Source organism: Arvicanthis niloticus, chromosome 3 (assembly GCF_011762505.2).
Source record: "Arvicanthis niloticus isolate mArvNil1 chromosome 3, mArvNil1.pat.X, whole genome shotgun sequence".
In the NCBI taxonomy this organism is placed as follows: Eukaryota; Metazoa; Chordata; class Mammalia; order Rodentia; family Muridae; genus Arvicanthis; species Arvicanthis niloticus.
In genome coordinates this window covers 44,231,050-44,248,844 of record NC_047660.1, presented here as the reverse complement: position 1 = coordinate 44,248,844, position 17,795 = coordinate 44,231,050, and the positions used below count along the sequence as shown (strand labels likewise).

The following is a 17,795-nucleotide window of genomic DNA, read 5'->3' as shown; positions in this document are numbered from 1 at the left end:
GTGGGTGTGTCTTAGGGTTTTTGTTTTTCTTTTTTCTTTTCTTTTTTTTCTTTTCTTTTTCTTTCTTTTTTTTTTTTTTTTTTTTTTGCTGCGAAGAGACACCATGACCATGGCAACCCTTAGAAAGTATGGCAGCATGAAGCAGAGATGGTGCTGAAAAAAGGAGTTGATAGTTCTATATCTTGATCTGCAGGCAGCAGCAGGAGACTGTGTGCTACATTAGGCCTGACTTGAGCATATGAGACCTCAAAGCCCACCCCCACAGTGACAAACTTCTTTCAACAAGGCCAACCTAATAGTGCCACCTCCCATGGACCAAGCACTCATGTACATGAGTCTATGGAGGCCATTCCTATTCAAAGCACCACAGGCTGGGATGTGTAAGAGATGGAGAGGGGAGGGAGAGAGGAAGGAGAGGAGAGGGTAAGGAGAAGTGTGTGAGTGTGAAACAATGGCTTAGAAAGGTCAGCATGCAGAGGAATGGCACTGCCAATACTGCAGAGGATTTGCTGTGGGCCAGACTTGGTACTGATTGAAGGCTAAGAGCCAGAGATGGTACAAACTTGCCCTCAGAAGGCCAAAGGGGGAGAAACAGGAACTTGAACTTAGTCTAGGCAAAGGGCAAGTTTCAGTAGGTCCACGGCAAGGCCTCCTCTCCAAAAAGAGTCTGGCTGCTGAGGTAGTACAGCCTCTAACTGACTCTATTATACAGCAGACTTCCTTTCCACATCACATGAGAATTTAATACAAACTACCATCTGTTCTCTGGAAAATCTGTCTGCACACACAGATTATGTTAGATCGCCTGAGGTCCATTCTAGATCACTAGTGAAGAAGATCTAGTGCCAAAATTCACAAGTACCACCACATAATAATTATCTGACCAGGGCTGGAGAGTTGGCTCAGTGTTTAAGAGCACTGGCTGCTCTTTCAGAGGACCTTGGTTCAATTCCCAGCATCTACTGCCCTTTTCTGGCCTATCCAGGCACAGACACATGTAGGCAAAACAACCCCACACAAAGAGTGAAGTGCAGTAACAACAACAACAACAACAACAACAACAGTCTGAACTGAGCCAGTTTTGTGGGGACAGAGCACATATGTACTGTTAGGATTCTCCTCCCTTGGCCTTCTGAGGGTAAGTCTGTACTATCTCTGGCTCTCAGCCTTTAATCAATACCAAGTCCACACTGGCCTCTGAGTACTAAGACTATAAAGACGAGTCACCATATCTACTCCACATAGACATCCTCATAACCCACTTCCTTCAATTCGAAACAAATAACCCTAACAAGCCATGTTAAGAACAAGAACTTAGGAACTTGCTTCCCTAGCACTACTGGACTGTCCCTCTTGGCTTACTTCCCTGTGTCTAACTATGTGTGTGTGTTTTATTCTATAGGAATACATTATCTGCTGTCAGTGACTGGGATAGCCTTTCATGTCAATGTATTTTACATATAAAAGCAACAAAGGTAAACTTCATTAAAACCAGAAGAAATACAGCTTGTTAACAATTATTTTTTTAAAAACCATTTTAATCTAGCATGGATGCTGTCTCTTAGGCTGTGCTGCCATAGGGAATTAAGTCATTAGTTGAGTTGCTAACACTGTATCATACACACTTTAGCAGAAATTAAAAAGACTACAAAATGATTAACAGATCTCAGATTAATCTTAAGAACAGTAGATACAAATCAAATTTGAGTGCTCTAGACGCTGGGCAGTGGTGGCGCACGCCTTTAATCCCAGCACTTGGGAGGCATAGGCAGGCAGATTTCTGAGTTCGAGGCCAGCCTGGTGAGTTCCAGGACAGTCTGGGCTATACAGAGAAACCCTGTCCCAAAAAACCAAAAACCAACAACAAAAAAAAAAAAAAAAAAAAAAAAAAAAAAAAAAAAAAAAAAAAAAAAAAAAAAAAAAGAAAAGAAAAGGAAAAAGAAAAAAAGAAAAGCAACTAATCTCTTAACCACTGAGCCACCTCTCCAGGCCCTAACACATTATCATTATCTGTGCAAACATGTTTGCATACTTAAGTGCCTGGCTGTGTGTGTAGCATTCAGAAGACAACTTTCAGGAGAGGAGTCACTGCTTCCACAGTGAGCTCTGGGCATCATCAGGCATTAGAACTGAGTGCCTTTACAAACTGAGCCATTTTAATGGCTCTAAAATGTACTTTAAAGTAATGAAGCACATGTTTGAAAGACAAGGCTGCATTAATTAAGATTTGTTTTCTGAGTGCTGACATAAACTCTGTCATTAGCAGAAGAACATTAGAGTGGAACTTAATCAGGCTCCCCCTCACTAATACCACGCTAATGAAGTAGGGTACACTCAAAGATCAGCAGAAATGTATACACACCACTGGTTGCTTTGTGATGTCCACCAAGTCCTTAAGATTATAGTACTGATGTTTCTCAAAAGCTGAAAACAGCATGTCTAGGACGTGTTGTTTGTCTGCCCGAGCTCGCTTTCCATCTTCTTTCTTCTTCCTTTCATATTCAATCTACAGACAAAAACAAAAGAAAGGTATCAACTCAACAATTGGAAATCATTTGGAAACAGGTCTCAGTGACCTGAAAACTACATTTAAAGTCTCAAGCTATCAGGCTCTGGCTGGGACTGAGAAGCAGGGGCTCTGGCTGCCCCAGGACTGCTGGTGCCTTTCAGGCTCTAGGGCAGTTGGAACACTGGTTGATAAGCCACTTTCAGTCTCTTGGGAAGCTTTATGTAACGCACTCGTTTCTCCCCAAGGAGGGTTTCTTCCTGGCTAGCTTGGATTGCCCAGAAACTAACATGCAGTTCCTTTGTTTCTGATTAGTCAAGATAAAGTAAGATACTTTTATGAAGTAAACTGCACTTGCACCGGGCGGTGGTGGCACATGCCTTTAATCCCAGCACTTGGGAGACAGAGGCAGGTGGATTTCTGAGTTCAAGGCCAGCCTGGTCTACAGAGTGAGTTCCAGGACAGCCAGGTCTACAGAGTGAGTTCCAGGACAGCCAGGGCTACACAGAGAAACCCTGTCTCAAAAAACCAAGAAAAAAAAAAAAAACAAAAAAACAAAACAAAACAACAACAACAACAACAAAAACAAAAAACAAAAAAAAAACTGCACTTGCTAGGCAATAGTTTTTGGCCACAGGCTTGTTTCGGCGCAGGTTCTTTAGCACCTGAGACATTTGGGAAGCAGTGGTGAAGAACAGTGATGTAGCTCCAGCCTCCTCCCTCTCACCCTGGGCTGCTGCTTTACATCTACACACTCAAGTAGGGTTGGCAACAAGAAAGGCAGATACACTCAGTGCTGATGCCAGGAAACTATTTTTTTCTAAATCTTCATTTTATCTCACTTCAGGTGTCCTCGAAGTTTACATATATAGTATTTTCTAATTTTTAACATAAAAAGTAAAATACCTCTTATTCACCTAAAATCAAGACACCAGGACCTTTGTGTGTGTGTGTGATCACAGTGTTACACGTCCTCACATTCATTAGCATGGGAAGCAACTCTCAGCTCTCAAAGAGAAGCTTCTCTTTGAGAAGATAGATGGAGAACATTACAAAAAGCTACAAATGGCCAAACCCAGAGAACAACTGACCTTGGGGTGCCCACCACCAACAGATCCCAGGGAGCATGGCAGAGGAGTGGGGAGTGCAAAGACTGTTAAAAGCCCCAGGATCAGGATATCCGATGTGATCCAGAATCTTCTGTATGTGTCAGAGAAGCTGCACCCATCAAACTGCAACACCGCAGTTGCCTAAACAAGACCTGAGTGATGAAGCTGGTTGACATGCAACTCAGGGGGAACCTCGGAAAGTCCTGCCTCTAAATGAAGAGCCACAGCAACTGATGATTGTGGAGAAGAGAAGAATCAATCTTTCCCAGTGATGAGCCCCTAACTGGCTATCCAATACCAAGTGGTCAGTGGATACACATGAGCAACACTAAATGGACCCAGCAGCTAGTATGTATGTCTACTTACACACACATACACGTTAGTTTTGTGTCAACCTGACCTTAAGCTAGAGTTATCTGAAAGAGAACTTAAGTTGAGAAAATGTCTGCATAAGATTTGGCTATAATGCATTTTCTTAATTAGTGATTGATGGGGGAGGCCCAGCACACTGTGGGCTGGTAGTCCTGGGTTCTATAAGGAAGCAGACTGAACAAGCCAGTATGCAGGACCCCTCCATGGCTTCTATGTCAGTTTTTGCCTCCAGGATCCTGCTCTGTTTGATTTCCTTTAATAATGAGCAGTAATACAGAAGTATAAACCAAACAAACCCTTTCCCCCCATTTGCTTTGGTTATGGTGTTTCATCACAGCAATAGTAACCTAAGTAAGACAGCATGTAGTAGCAGTAGCAGCAGTAGTAGCCTGGACAACTTGGCAAGACTATCTCAAGTTAGAAAATCACAAAAGGGCTGGGGATAGGTCAGTGGTAGAATGCTTGGCACAGTGGTCAAAGAAAAAACAATGCATGTAAAAATGGGGGAAGAGTGTCTTAAAAACCACACAAAAGAAAAACACCTATGTGCAGCCTGAATCTTAGAAGGATACATGTTTTCTCTGGGTCCAAAAGACAGAAGTAAGAGTGAGCACACGGGGAGAAAGAACACAGAGGGGCCAGGTTCAAACCGAGAACCTAAGCAGTATAACATGCCCTCTGGAAGAATACAGCAGAAACTGAGCTCAGGAAGAGAAGGAGACCGTAGACGATCAGAAAGATCAGCATTATGAAAAATGATTTCATAATCTTGTCAGTAAGGCAAGATGGCTCAGGGGAAGGCACACATTCTACATGGACATGGTGAGAGAGATATTTATGTGTGGTTTTGTTTTGTTTTGTTTTTTTTAAATCAATCAAGCCAGAAAGATTTGACTCAAAGGTAGGATTTTAGAATAACAAAGTTCAAATCAACACTAAAGATAAAAAGTCAATTAAATTATTACAAATAAATGTTAATTAGTAAGAAACTGACCAAATATTATCTAGATTTAAAAAAAAATCCTGTTTGGAATGTTCTCACCTCAAATAAGTACTAGGCTTACAATCAAGTACCACCACAATCTGCTTTGCTTTTCTTTCCTTTCCTTTTTTTTTTTTTTTTTTTTTTTTTTTTTGTTTTTTGTTTTTTTTGAGACAGGGTTTCTTTGTTTTCTTTGTGTAGCCTTGGTTGTCCTGGAACTTGCTCTGTAGACCAAGCTAGCCTTAAATTCAGAAATCCACCAGAGATCTGCCTCTGGAGTGTCATGTTAGGACAAGGCTGGGTGCCATCACACCAGTGTGGTTTACTTTTAAGTAAAGGGAATGCCTACAGGGTAGGGCGGCACACTCCTGCCTACAGGGCAGGGCGGCGCAGTCCTTAGGCTCAGCAGATCAAGGCCATCCTCAGCTGCAGAAGATCAAGAGCTACATGCCTAAAGCAAAATAAAACCCTTAATCACCAAACCAATTCTGAAAACCCAGATATCTAAAGCAGTAACAATGAACATGAAAATATCAGTCCTCACTAGAGAGCTTTTAGGTACTAGAGATTTAACCCTACATTCTTAAAGGATAACAGAATTCTTACTGTTCTTGGAGTTCATACTATGGATGACATAGAGAAAAAAGACTGTTTTAAAATAAATCGACTAAAACTGTTTTGGTAATGTCTAAGACAGGCTCATAACCCAAACTCTTCTCGGTGGTATTATCAGCCAAGCAGTTCCAGTGTTCATGTGATAGAAAGAGACTTACTGCATCAAGGCATTAGTACTTAGTGCTGTTGTCTTCCTTTGATGTGGACAGTGCATGTTTCCTATCAATGTATGTCTGTGCATCACTTGGGTGCCTGGTTCTCATGAAGACCTGAAGAATTCCCTGGGGCTGGAGTTATAGAGTTGTGAGTCCACCATGGGGTACTGGGAATCAGACCCAAGTCCTCTGGCAGAGCAGCCAGTCTTCAGCCACCTCCTCAGCCTCACTAACACCTAACATTGTACTTAGGACAAAGCTAAGGCCTTGAAGTAACTGCTCCTTTTTTAAGTTACAAAGTATAAAAATGGCACCCTTAGTACTTTGCCAAATTTAACACTACAACTAAGGCCATGCAAACTGTTAATTTTATGAACCACTGTACCTAGGAGAAGACCGCTTTGAGGTAATGCTGCTTCTTTTCCTTGAGCTTCTCACTCATGAACTTGGGAAATGTAAGGGAATGCTATGCAGAGCAGCCAGACAGCGAGCTCATCAGCAGCCAGGATAATGTATAAATTACTATAATAGTTACTAGAACAGAAGTAATTGTTATGTCATGTGAATTTTACTTACTGATCTTTTATCTGCCTCCATGGACCAGATCACGGCAGAGCCAACACTTTAAGCTTAGTCTCCAGTTACAAATGTTTATATTCTCCAAATTTATCAGATAAAATTAACTTTATTTTCTCAAGAAAACAAGTTACTCAAGATTAAAATGTAACTGTAAGCTGAAAATCTACAGTGGATGTAGTATAGACATGTTCAATTGCTATTACTGAAACCTTAATCACTGACTTAAATTATAAATGCCACCCACTGCCAATTAAAATATTGTAATTCAGATGTCTGTAAATTTCTAGACTGTTGTTTGCAGAACTGCTCTGATTGTTTTGTCAAGGCAGTCTTCCTGAGGCTTTTGTTCCAGCTTCTGAAGTGACTGTGACAGCCTTGACTATCATGGCTTTGCATTTTAAATCCTTGTGAGAGATTACTTCCCTCTCTCTGTCAATGCATCTATTTCTGATTAGTGTGTCATCATCTCTTGGGAGAAAAGTAATTCTTTAGAGCAGGCCAGTCCTTGGTATGCAAATTCAAAAGGACAAGGCATGCAGTATTCTTATATTAAACTATGGCAGGGAAATATTGCTGAAAAGCCCTTATGACATAGTCCTGCGGGCATCTATTTTAATGAGCAAAATTAAAAATTTATGCATCCAACTTTGAAAATCTCAAAAGCTCAACAACCTTAGTTCTTGAGACTAGTGCTGGTGGTCTCACAGAAGGAAAGGACTATGTATAAACATAAAATTTCTTCCTAGTTCCCGGGAGGAGGGTGTCACCTGAAGGTTTTATGTAACAACCCTATTATTTCAACGAGTGCTTTCCAGTTAGCTTTTCTTCGTTTCTCTATCACCAAAAGCTAGATAAAAAGCCCTTTATTAAACCCAGAACAAGAGGGTAAGGATGGCAACAAAGACAATTAGACACATCTTAAATTTACTAGATTCCTATTCCCTTCTCAACAGATGGCAGACAACTATAAAAAGTTCCTGTCTTTAGATTGGTGGCTGCAAACTAAACTAGAATAACTCAGTAAGTAGCTTAAAACACAATCCATATTTGATCTGAAGTCGTTTCCCTCTCTTCAGGAAAGGATCCTTCTGGATAACTCTAGCGTACAAGCTATATTGGGAATCACCATTTAGACAGCAAAGGACAGTTCTTTATGAAACCAGAGAGAACATATGAAAGTCCCAGGCAGCCAATGACACAAGTCCATCAGACAACAGCACCTCTACTTTGACTCAGAGATGAGGGGTTGGCAGGAATCTTACATAGTAATTTCACTTAAGTGTATATTTTAGACAGGGTCTTATGTAGCCTAGGCTGGCTTCAAATTTGCTACATAGCTGAAGATGACCTTGACCTTCTGATTCATTTGTTTTCACCTGGAGCATGCTGGGATTACAGGTATACACAACTATGATCAATTTTATGCAGTGCTGGGGTTCAAATTTTGGGCTTCCTGTTTACTAGGCAAGCATTTAACTGAACAAGGTACATATCCAGCCCCTAATTATACTTTACTATTTGTTTAAAGACAGGGTTTAACTAAGTATCCTCGGCTGACCTGGAACTCACTGTGCAATGTAGCACAGGCTGGGCTTGAACCTTAAGAGTGAGTTCTGGGATTAAAAGTGTGTAACATCATGCCTGGCCTGATTATACTTTTTTGATTAACATCTCTACAAGCAAAAAATTTAATGACGAAATCACACATGTCTATTTTAATAAGTTATGAATTATTATCCTATAGTAATACATGGACATTATGAGCTGCATATAAAATTTTAAAATTAAAATAGATTAAATAAAATTATGTATTATTCTAGAAGATGAGGAACTGAATTCAGAAATCTGGGGCTTGATGGCCAGCCGTTCTAGCTGAATCAGCGAGCTGCAGGTTTAGTCTAGAAACCCCGACTCACAGAACAGAAAGAGCAACTGAGGAAGGACGACAGTCAGTGTCAAGCTCTGGCTTTCCGACGTACGCACATGTAAGAACGCTCACAAATATAACCTTTTCCCACCAGAAAACAAACAAACAAACCTATTCTTTGCTTTAAAAATAATAGTGATCTGCAAAGAAGAAACAAGTGATCTGCCTTCCTGTTCAGGACACTTGGTTTAACAGCATTGCAAACTCATCAAGTTTATACTAGCAATAGCTAACAGAATAAGGTACAAACCCTACAACGTTCAGGGCCAGTTATTTTCAGTCAAAGCCATTAGCCCCATGTCTTGGCGGTGGCAGTGGTGGTGTCCGGGGCAGGGCAGGGACTACTGGCTACATTTCCAAGATCTGATTGCCAGCTGCCCTCCAGCTGCCCTTCTGCCAATAGAAAAATGGAGGAGAGAGGAAAGGATTTCCTTTTCTACCAGCAGATCTCTGGTATAACCTCCTTCCCTCTCAGGACCATGGCCTTCCACTTTGTACTGATGTCAGACCTGATTACTCTATCAGTTTCTACTTGGGAGGTGACTAATAATTATTGTAGAGCAGGAGTGTCAGTTTTCCACTTTTTGATTCACATATATTTACTACCCAACAGGTTTTCAGGCCTGGATTTAGTACCAAGCCTAAGAAGCTGATAATGTGAGACTGAACTGAGCTGCTCCATGGTTACAATTTCTACTCCTTTGCTAAAAAAAAAGCAGCATAAGGATGCCATGGAGGCACAGGGTTGTTGCATGTGGCAGACATTTTCTGGCAGTAAATACAAGGTGTTTAATTGTGATGGAAGCAGTGACAGGGCTGGGGTGTTCTCAGTTGTAATCACCTTGTTTGCCGTAGGGAATTCCTTAATGCTACCAAAAAAACCAAAACAACAACAACAACAAAAAAGCAGGACTATGTATTTTGTATGCATGGAATTGTGTTCATTCCTTTTTAAAACCTCAACTAATCAGTCATATGACACACTGCTCTGTAAACCTCTGTATTTCAATATTATATTCATTTAAATATTATTAAAAGTTTTACTATGTAACCTATAAATTGTTTATTTTAAACCATGTTGATTTCTCAGTATCTATGAAAGCATTTGAAACATAAGGCTCTACATGCCAGGCTGAGTGTTAATGTCACTCAGAAAATGACCTAGGCAGAGGTCTGAACTGGCCCATTACCAAAGCGGCAGCTTCAGTTTTCCTAGAGGGGATTTGCCTTTCATCTTAGGACTAATGGTCTGTAGCAGCACAGGGGGCATTTGCAATGGAAGTAAGGGGGAAAATGGTAGTTAATACTACAGAAAGCTGTGCTCCATACTTCAAAGGAACTGTTCACTACATCCCAACTTGGGATCTAAAGAAGGCACAAGCAGTGAACAGGAAGAGGTGGCAGTTCAGGGAGGTGGGTCACCAGGGGACTCTCTCTCAGTCACAGGGCAAACATCTGCCCTGTGACTCAGAAGATATCTCTGACATAGCTAGCTAGACACTTCCCTAGCTCTCTTCCCCTTCTTACCCCAAAGGAGAACCTGACTGTCTAATAGTCTTTCAAACAATCCATCCTCACTGTCACAATTTCAGCAAGCCAAAGGATTTGTGAAGAAGAAAATTTGGGTAAATTCATAGTAGATCCTACTATCTAGAATTAGTAACTTAAAACATTCAACCAATCCTCAATTCTCAATTTCATTTCCAATGTTTTTCCGTCTTAAGCAGAAGAGAGAACTATTACTGTATAACATATCTTAGTCTTACTATTATAAATTTTAGAAATATGACTGCCAGGCCTAAAGGAAAATGCCTTTTCATAGACACACATACACAAACACACTCCACACAAATTACCCCCAGGAAGCACCTATCTCTTTGTAATCTATGGGAAAGATGAGCTGTCTTGCCTTTACTGTGATAAAAACATACCAAAATAAAAACTACAGATACACCTGGTCCCTAAGAGGACAAAGGCCCATTTTGGAACCACAGGAAGAGCATGTCAATGAAGAAAAGGGCCAAAACCAACACAATCCTATCATGTCATTGTCCTACACAGCCCCAGAAAGCTGCATGTGGAGTCCTGTATAGAGTGTTCTGAACATGTATAGACAGTATACATCATATTGTCTAGGACTCTTAGAGCTTTAAAGCACATTCTATGGTTTTAGCACAAAATCACAGACTTAAACATTTTTAGAATTTGTTTCATTCTAGCACCATGCATGACAGTATTCTGGGCTAAGAATGAAACAAACAGAAAAGAAGAAAAGAGGACAAAGAAACTGCCTTTTATCTACTTGTCTTAACAGGCAACAGAGACCCGATTACTTCAGCTGCTGACCACTTAGCCTCCTGGCCCTCTTCTTTAGTTTACTCTCCCCCTAAAGCATAACCAGGGGCCACACAGCTCAGCAGCCTCCTGCCTGCTATTATCGCTCTGTAAAACCTGATCAAGAACAATCTGGACAGCGGCTCCCTTCTCCCACATAGCTCCCGATATAGAGCAAGTACTTCTCTATGCTTAGCATGGGTCATAGCAAGCTGCAAGTGACACTGAAAGCAACAGGATGCTGATGAAAGACATGCAGAAGACTCACATTGTACTGATGGTTAGCAACAGGCTTGTAATTGGTTGTTACAACTTTGTCCAGCTGTTGTGATAGCCTTACAGGTTTGGAAGATTCTTCTATTTGCAATCTGAAAAACAGAAGGCATTGTTAATTCACTGCCTTAGTAGGGTGGGTCCCGTGGTTACGCCAATTACAAATCATATAAGCAAGTAAGCTCAGACTACCACAGTAGCTTTACCGAAACAGGCAGGAAGACTAAAACAACAACAAAAATGACTACGGTGTAAAAACTAGCCCCATAAACTAACTGTACAAGTTATGTTATTATAGTCCTGAACATAGTTGTGAAACTATGTTGCTTGGATAAACAAACTCTACAAACAAAACAAATTGTCTTAAATTACTACTGTCTACAATTCATCAATCCAAAGCTTCCACTATCCTGAAAAGAAATAAAGATGCGTAAAAAGCCCATATCAACATTCAGTGTACAATGACTAGTGGCTACTTGAGCAGACAGACATTGGTGCTCAAAACATTCTTGTCACCACAAAACCTCTACTGGACAGCACTGGTCTACAATGCTGCAGACCTCTGAATTAAACATAACTCAAAATACTGTTTCCAGAAAATAAAATAAAATAAAATAAAATAAACACATGATCCCACATATAACATGAAGACACTACTCCACGAGTGCCTATAACTTTAAGCAGTGATTTATTATGTCCTAATTTATATACTAAAATTGTTCCTTAAAAATTAATGCATTTGGTTTATAAGCAAAGTAAATCCAAAAATCTGTCTTGAGAGGGGAAAAGTGCAGCTCTCAAAAGTGACTATTTTTAAAGACACAAAAGGTATCATTGTACCTTTAGACTATTTATCAGCAGGGTATCAGAATACAAAATGTAACATAAAGAAAATGGCCTACCACATCTGGCTAACTCATAATTCAAGATTAAGCATAAAATGAAAGTATTTTTGGAAAAATACCTGGGCTTATCACTTATGAATCTCACTGAGAGATGCACTCAAGAATGTAACACAGTAAGGCTTCTAAGGAATTAATGGATGCAGTGCATATAGCCAAGAAACCAAAAAAGCCAGGTTAGAAACAGCTCATGAACTGTAGTTTTATTTAAAAAAAAAAAAAAGGTTATTTTTTTTTTTGTGTGTGTGTATACATGTTGTCTCCGTGTGTGTATTTATTTCACATGTATTTGGGTGCCCAAGGAGGCCAAGAGAAGGCACTGGACTTCATGTGGCCAGAGTCTGAAGTGGCTCTGAGCAGCACAGTATGGGTGCTGGAACTGAGCTCACACGCTCTGGAAGAGCAGTATGTGCTCAGAACCGCTGGACCACTTCTTGGATTGTTTAAAACAGGGAACTACATGAAAGATGGGAAGAGATTAGTACACTTTAAGATTTTGTTGTTGTTGAGTTTTCTAAAATTTGTACAATAAAAATCCATGATTTTTAAAATGGCAGCCTGTACCTGCACCCTGGATTTATCTGTAGCCCCCGAGTCCTGACTCGTGATCATGAGGCATGCCTCCCATTCAGTTCTAAAAGTCAATTTCATCATGAAAGTTGTGCCACATCAATTCTCAAGGCATCAATTTTTTTTAAATAAAGGAACACATTGTTTTCTTTTAAACAAAGCACTCATACAAAAATTCTAACCTTTCTATTATACATTAAAAACATCAATTCCCAGAGCTTTGTTTTAATTAAAAGAGGACACCCTAGGACTCAAAATACAAAAGGTTAATCTATGGACTGAAAACACAATGCATTTCAAAAGAACGTAATCTTAAAATATTTTCATTAACCATGAATAGTTTAAAATAGTTTAACAGGCTTTTTTATTTAACACTAAATAATTCATTTAACATTATCTCATGATGTGCCAGAACAATTTGCAACTCTATTTTATTATTAACAATGCTCTAAATTAAACACTGCTGGCTTCAACACACTTTCAACATCAAAACAAGGATTATCTGGTTTTTTTCAATGGAATGTAATTTGGAAATACTCGGTTCACAAAGCAGGGTAGCCAACTACACACAAAGGTGTGTTAGACTGAATGACAAAGGCTTCTGTCCTGACTATGTCTATGTCTTATCTTTTTTTTTTCAGAACATTAAAAAGTACAGTGTTATTTCCAAGAAACTATAATCAGGAATACAATATTCCTTTGTTTGTTTGCTTCTTGGGAAAAGGTCTTATTATATAAACTTGCCTGGCCTACCTGATTCTTCCTCCCAAAAGCTGGAATTCAAGGTGTGCCACCATGCTTGGCATAAAAATCACCTTTGTTTAATAAGCTACTTAATAGATACTCAGCATGAATTCCTAATACCACTACAGGACAATTAATTCACATGTACATTAGAAGAATTCTAATGCACATTAGAAGGGTAGGAGGGGATTTAGTTTTTTCCCCCTCTAATCACAAAGAAAGTGCTTGAAAACAAATTTATAAATGCTATGGTAGTCATGAATTATACTTATTTATCTTATTTATCAAATTATGATTTTATATAGTCAAAATTTTTATTTAATTTTTAATTTACATCTATGTATACATATGTCTCTCTCTGCATGGGCATGTGTGCACGTGAGTGCAGATCCTGGCGGAGGCCAGAAGAGGGTATCAGATCCCCTGGAAGTGATGTTATAGGCAATTATGGGCTGCCCCAAGTGGATGCTGGGAAATGATTTCTAGTCTTTTGGAAGAGTAATATTTGCTATTAAATGCTGAGTCATTTCTCCAGCCCAGAAAACCAGAAATTTAAAGCAAAACAGTAAATAAATGTGTGCTTTAAAAACAGTGCTCTGGATGTTGGAAAAATGGTTCAGCAGTTAAGAACACTAACTAATTACTCTGCTATTCCAGAGGACCCAGGTTCAAATCTCAGCATCCACATTTCGGCTCACAACTGTTTGTGATTCCAGTTCCAGAGGACCTGACATCCTCACATAGACACACATGCAGGCAAAACACTAATGTACATTAACAACAAAAAACAAAGAAAACAAATAAACCAGTGCTCTGGGAGCTAGAGAGATGGCTTAGCACATACTAATATAGAGTGTACACTGTGCTTGGAGAGAACCCAACCTTGGTTACTAGCACCCATGGGCAGCTAATAATCACTTGTACAGAACCTGAAACTCTCTGGCCTCCATTGGCACCTGTACTAACGTGCACATATCCTTATACAGATATACCTAATTCAAAACAAAAACCCCAAGAACAACAACTCCTGCTTCCATAACTGTAATCACACAACAATGTTATCTCTTCAGCTCTTGGCCATTGTGGACTAGCTCTCTGTGTTCAAAACCTCATCTACATGTATTTTGGAATGGAAAAATAAATTTAGTTATAGCTTTGGCCAAAGCCGGAAGAAAGAAATACGCAACATGTCTGTTTTGCCTGTAGTAGTGTTCCAATGTATAGAGATGATGAAATAAAAGTCAGGCGTAGACATGCAGAAGAAAATCGGGGATCTTATGCATGGCCCATCCACAATTCCTTTAGGTTCCTAAAGGACGCCTAAACTCCAGGGCCCCTATTAATTATTATATATAATTATAATTAGCTAAATTTGGAGTCTTTCTAAGATTAACAAGTTCTTATGTTTGTTGCTATAAAAGCTCGCTCTCAAGGTCTATATTACCTAAGAATGTCAATACAAGGATGAGGGAAATGAACACAGCAGACATTTAAAGAGTTCTACTCTGTGTTAGAAACCATGTTAAGAGTACTACCCACATTCATTTTACTTTTTTATATAGTGGCCTCCATTACTACTAGTAATGGAGTATACGGCCTTCCATATACTACTCCATTCAAAAGTAGTATAGGAAGTGTGTAAAAGGGGTACACCAATGCAAAGAGGCTGCTCTAACAGCATTGTGACAAAGGAAGATAGAAAGCATCACTGTGATGAAAAATGCCTTCAATTTTCATCTGTATTATATTAAAAAACTGAAGGCGTAGGGGCTGAAGGAATGGCTCTGTGGTTAAGAGCATCTGAAGCTCTTGCAGGATCTGGGTTCTATTCTGAGCACTCACATGGTGGCTCAAAAACATCAACTAACTCTGTCTCCAGAGGACCTGATGCCCTCTTCTAACCTCCATGGGCACCAGACATACATACACAATACATGCAGGCAAAATACTCACACACATAAAAAAAAAAAAAAATCCAAAGACTTTTTGTGTGTAGTAGTATACACCTCAGAGGACTAAGAGTTCCAGGCTTGCCTGGATTACATAGTGAGTGTGAGGACTGTCTGGGCTACAGAGTGAGAGTTTGTCTCAACAACAACAACAACAACAACAACAACAACAACAACTACTACTACTACTACTACTACTCACAACAATGATACTGGAGTCTGAATTATTTGAAGTTTTAAAGGTTAAGTATCTGTGGTTATTAAGTAGTCTAAATGTCTTTGACTCCTAAAAATATTGAGGTTAGAGGTCAAATAAAGTGTTTATAGCAAGGAAAGTACTGTTTCTTAGGTAGCTACTTTGATATATACATATCACTGCAAGTCTGAGTCATTTTCTAAATTAAAATTTCTACAACCCTGTGACTATGTGATGGGTACCAACACAATATAGCAGTGGGATCAAACAACATCTATTCAGTAAATTGAAAAGCACCATCTACAAAATTCCAGTTGCCTATGAGTGGGAATCAGAATTATTGGCTGTGCATCATGTCAAACTGCAGGAAGCTACCCAGGTGTACACTAACCAAGACACTGTTGCTATGGTAACTAAGCAAATATAGCAAGCGGCTAACTCATTAGTGACTCTATGAAAATAAAAGGACTGGAATAGATGGGAAATACCTGGCAGTATATGGCCATTAATGGGGGCTGAGATTCAAAATGAATTTCTTTTAAAAAAAATGTAAATTTTAGCATGCCATTTAAAAACATTTTTAAGATTTTGTGCTAGCTAAAGCCTAATCAAGTCAGGGAGAAAAAAAATTAGAGAAGGTAGCAGAGCTTTCAAGGGAGAAAGCTCCATTTAGGACCAGCTGTTGAGGCACTCTGATACTGATATTACATGGGGAAAATCTCCAAGACTTCGAAAAAGGACTGCAAACAGGCAAAGGGCCCCCACAGCCCCTGTTCTGTGGCTAGGGCTTTAGCCATAAGGTCTCTGGCTCTCTTCATCAAGGGCATGATGCACAGAAGGCTAAAAGGGGACTTTGTACTTTTTTAAAAAAATTAGAAGTAAATGTTTAAGAATGAAAATAAAAGCTGGAGATAAGGACCCGAGAAATAGTTTCAAAAGACAAATGCTGGATTTGAACTTGACCTGAAGCACTTAGTTCAACAAACTACCATGCAAATTCATCACAAATAAAAGTTGTAAACTAAGAAAACCCAAGACCCCTTTACAAGCAACAAAGCTTTTATTTCACTCAATGTTACATTATGATCTTTTGATGACATAACACCACAAATATAAAATCCTAGTTCAAAGTAAAGTATTGCCTTAATTACATATTGCTAAGAACAGTTATAGCACTTCATGCCAGACAGACACATGGCGAGTACTTGCTTTAGTTAGATTTTCCCCAAACCACCAGGACTCTAAAGAATGACAGTAAACAAAACTTTCCTATTTCACAAATATAAGACAGTGTTATTCTTGGCTTTGTCTCTGCTTTTATACGCTTATAAAAGTTTATTTAGTTCTTTGATTTCTCATCCTTCTCCATTTCTTTTATTAGATCTTCTAAACCCTATTTCTCCTTATCCCAGATGCTATACACTGCCGTCTCAACTTCCCACCTCTTCACTTTCCAGAACAGGGCTCATCAATGATGCATGGTGCCCATACATACAATCGGGAGTTGCCTTTCTACCATACTCAAGTACTCACACCACAATGGATTCTATAAACAGTCTCTTGAGACTTCTCTTAAACATGTATTTATGCTTTCTTCTTACCAGTCACATTCTTCTTCTGACAAAAGCCTGTGTTACTGTTCTATTGCTGTGAAGAGACATTATGACCAAGGCAACTCTTACAAAGGAAAAAATTTAATTGGGGCTGGCTTATGAGTTTCAAAGATTTAGTCCATTATTGTTCAGGGTGGGAAGCAAGGCAGAGCAGGCATGGTGCTGGAGAGGGCTGACAGCTCTCCATCTTGAGCTGCAGCAGCAGGAATAAACAGTGACACACTTACTCCACACCCATTCCAACAAGGCCACCTTCCTAACAGAGCCACTCCCTAACTCATGGAGCCACTTTCTTTCAAACCACCACAGCCCCTATTTCCAAACTAACTCCACACCTACCTATCTCTCAGCAAACTCAGAGGTAAGTCCAGAAAGCCAAACAAGACCATGTAGGAGAGCTTCAATGGACGTGAACAAAAACATGGAGAAGGTGGAAGATTGCTCGAAGGACTAAGAAAAGGCTTGTTTTAGAAAGGTGATGTCCTCAATAGGCATTTACTATGCAAGAGAGATGAGGAGAAGGTGGTCAATTCCATGAAGCAAGAGGAAATTGCACAAATTTTAAGAGAGAGTGAAAGAGAATAAGAAAAAAAGCACAATTAGGAGAAAGGAAGAAAGAACAGAGGAACAGACAAAAGGATGCAGTAGAGACCAAAGAAGTCCTGAATGCCAAACTAAGCTCCTAGGAGCCAGTGTTAAACTGGAGGATCTGTAGCAAAGGGCTCATTTGAAAATGAAGGTCATGGCCAGCAGGAAGCAGAACAAGAAACAAACAAGAAAGCCTGAAGAACAGGCTAAGGGAAGAATGGGGTGTGGATACAGTGGGCAGGCATGTGGCACTCATTTTGAGACCTGGGCTTCATAGTACCTGGGCTTTGTCAGGCAGACTAAACTTTCTAGAGCTTCTAAGGATGTGTCTTGGGAAACCATTTATTAGTCCCTTGTCCTCTTCTCTCATGGCAATGCCTA

The 17,795-nt window shown here is 39.6% G+C and overlaps 1 protein-coding gene across 1 annotated transcript in view; it reads right to left on the bottom strand.

The window, feature by feature from the left end:
- Positions 1-17,795, bottom strand: part of Gtf2f2 (general transcription factor IIF subunit 2) — a 109,081-nt gene that overhangs the window by 10,942 nt on the left and 80,344 nt on the right. Inside the window, exons 6-7 of the mRNA XM_034497152.2 lie at positions 10,848-10,947; positions 2,363-2,506 (exon numbers count right to left, since the gene is read on the bottom strand). Coding sequence (XP_034353043.1) covers positions 2,363-2,506; positions 10,848-10,947 — 244 coding nt within the window. The remainder of the gene's footprint in view (positions 1-2,362; positions 2,507-10,847; positions 10,948-17,795) is intronic.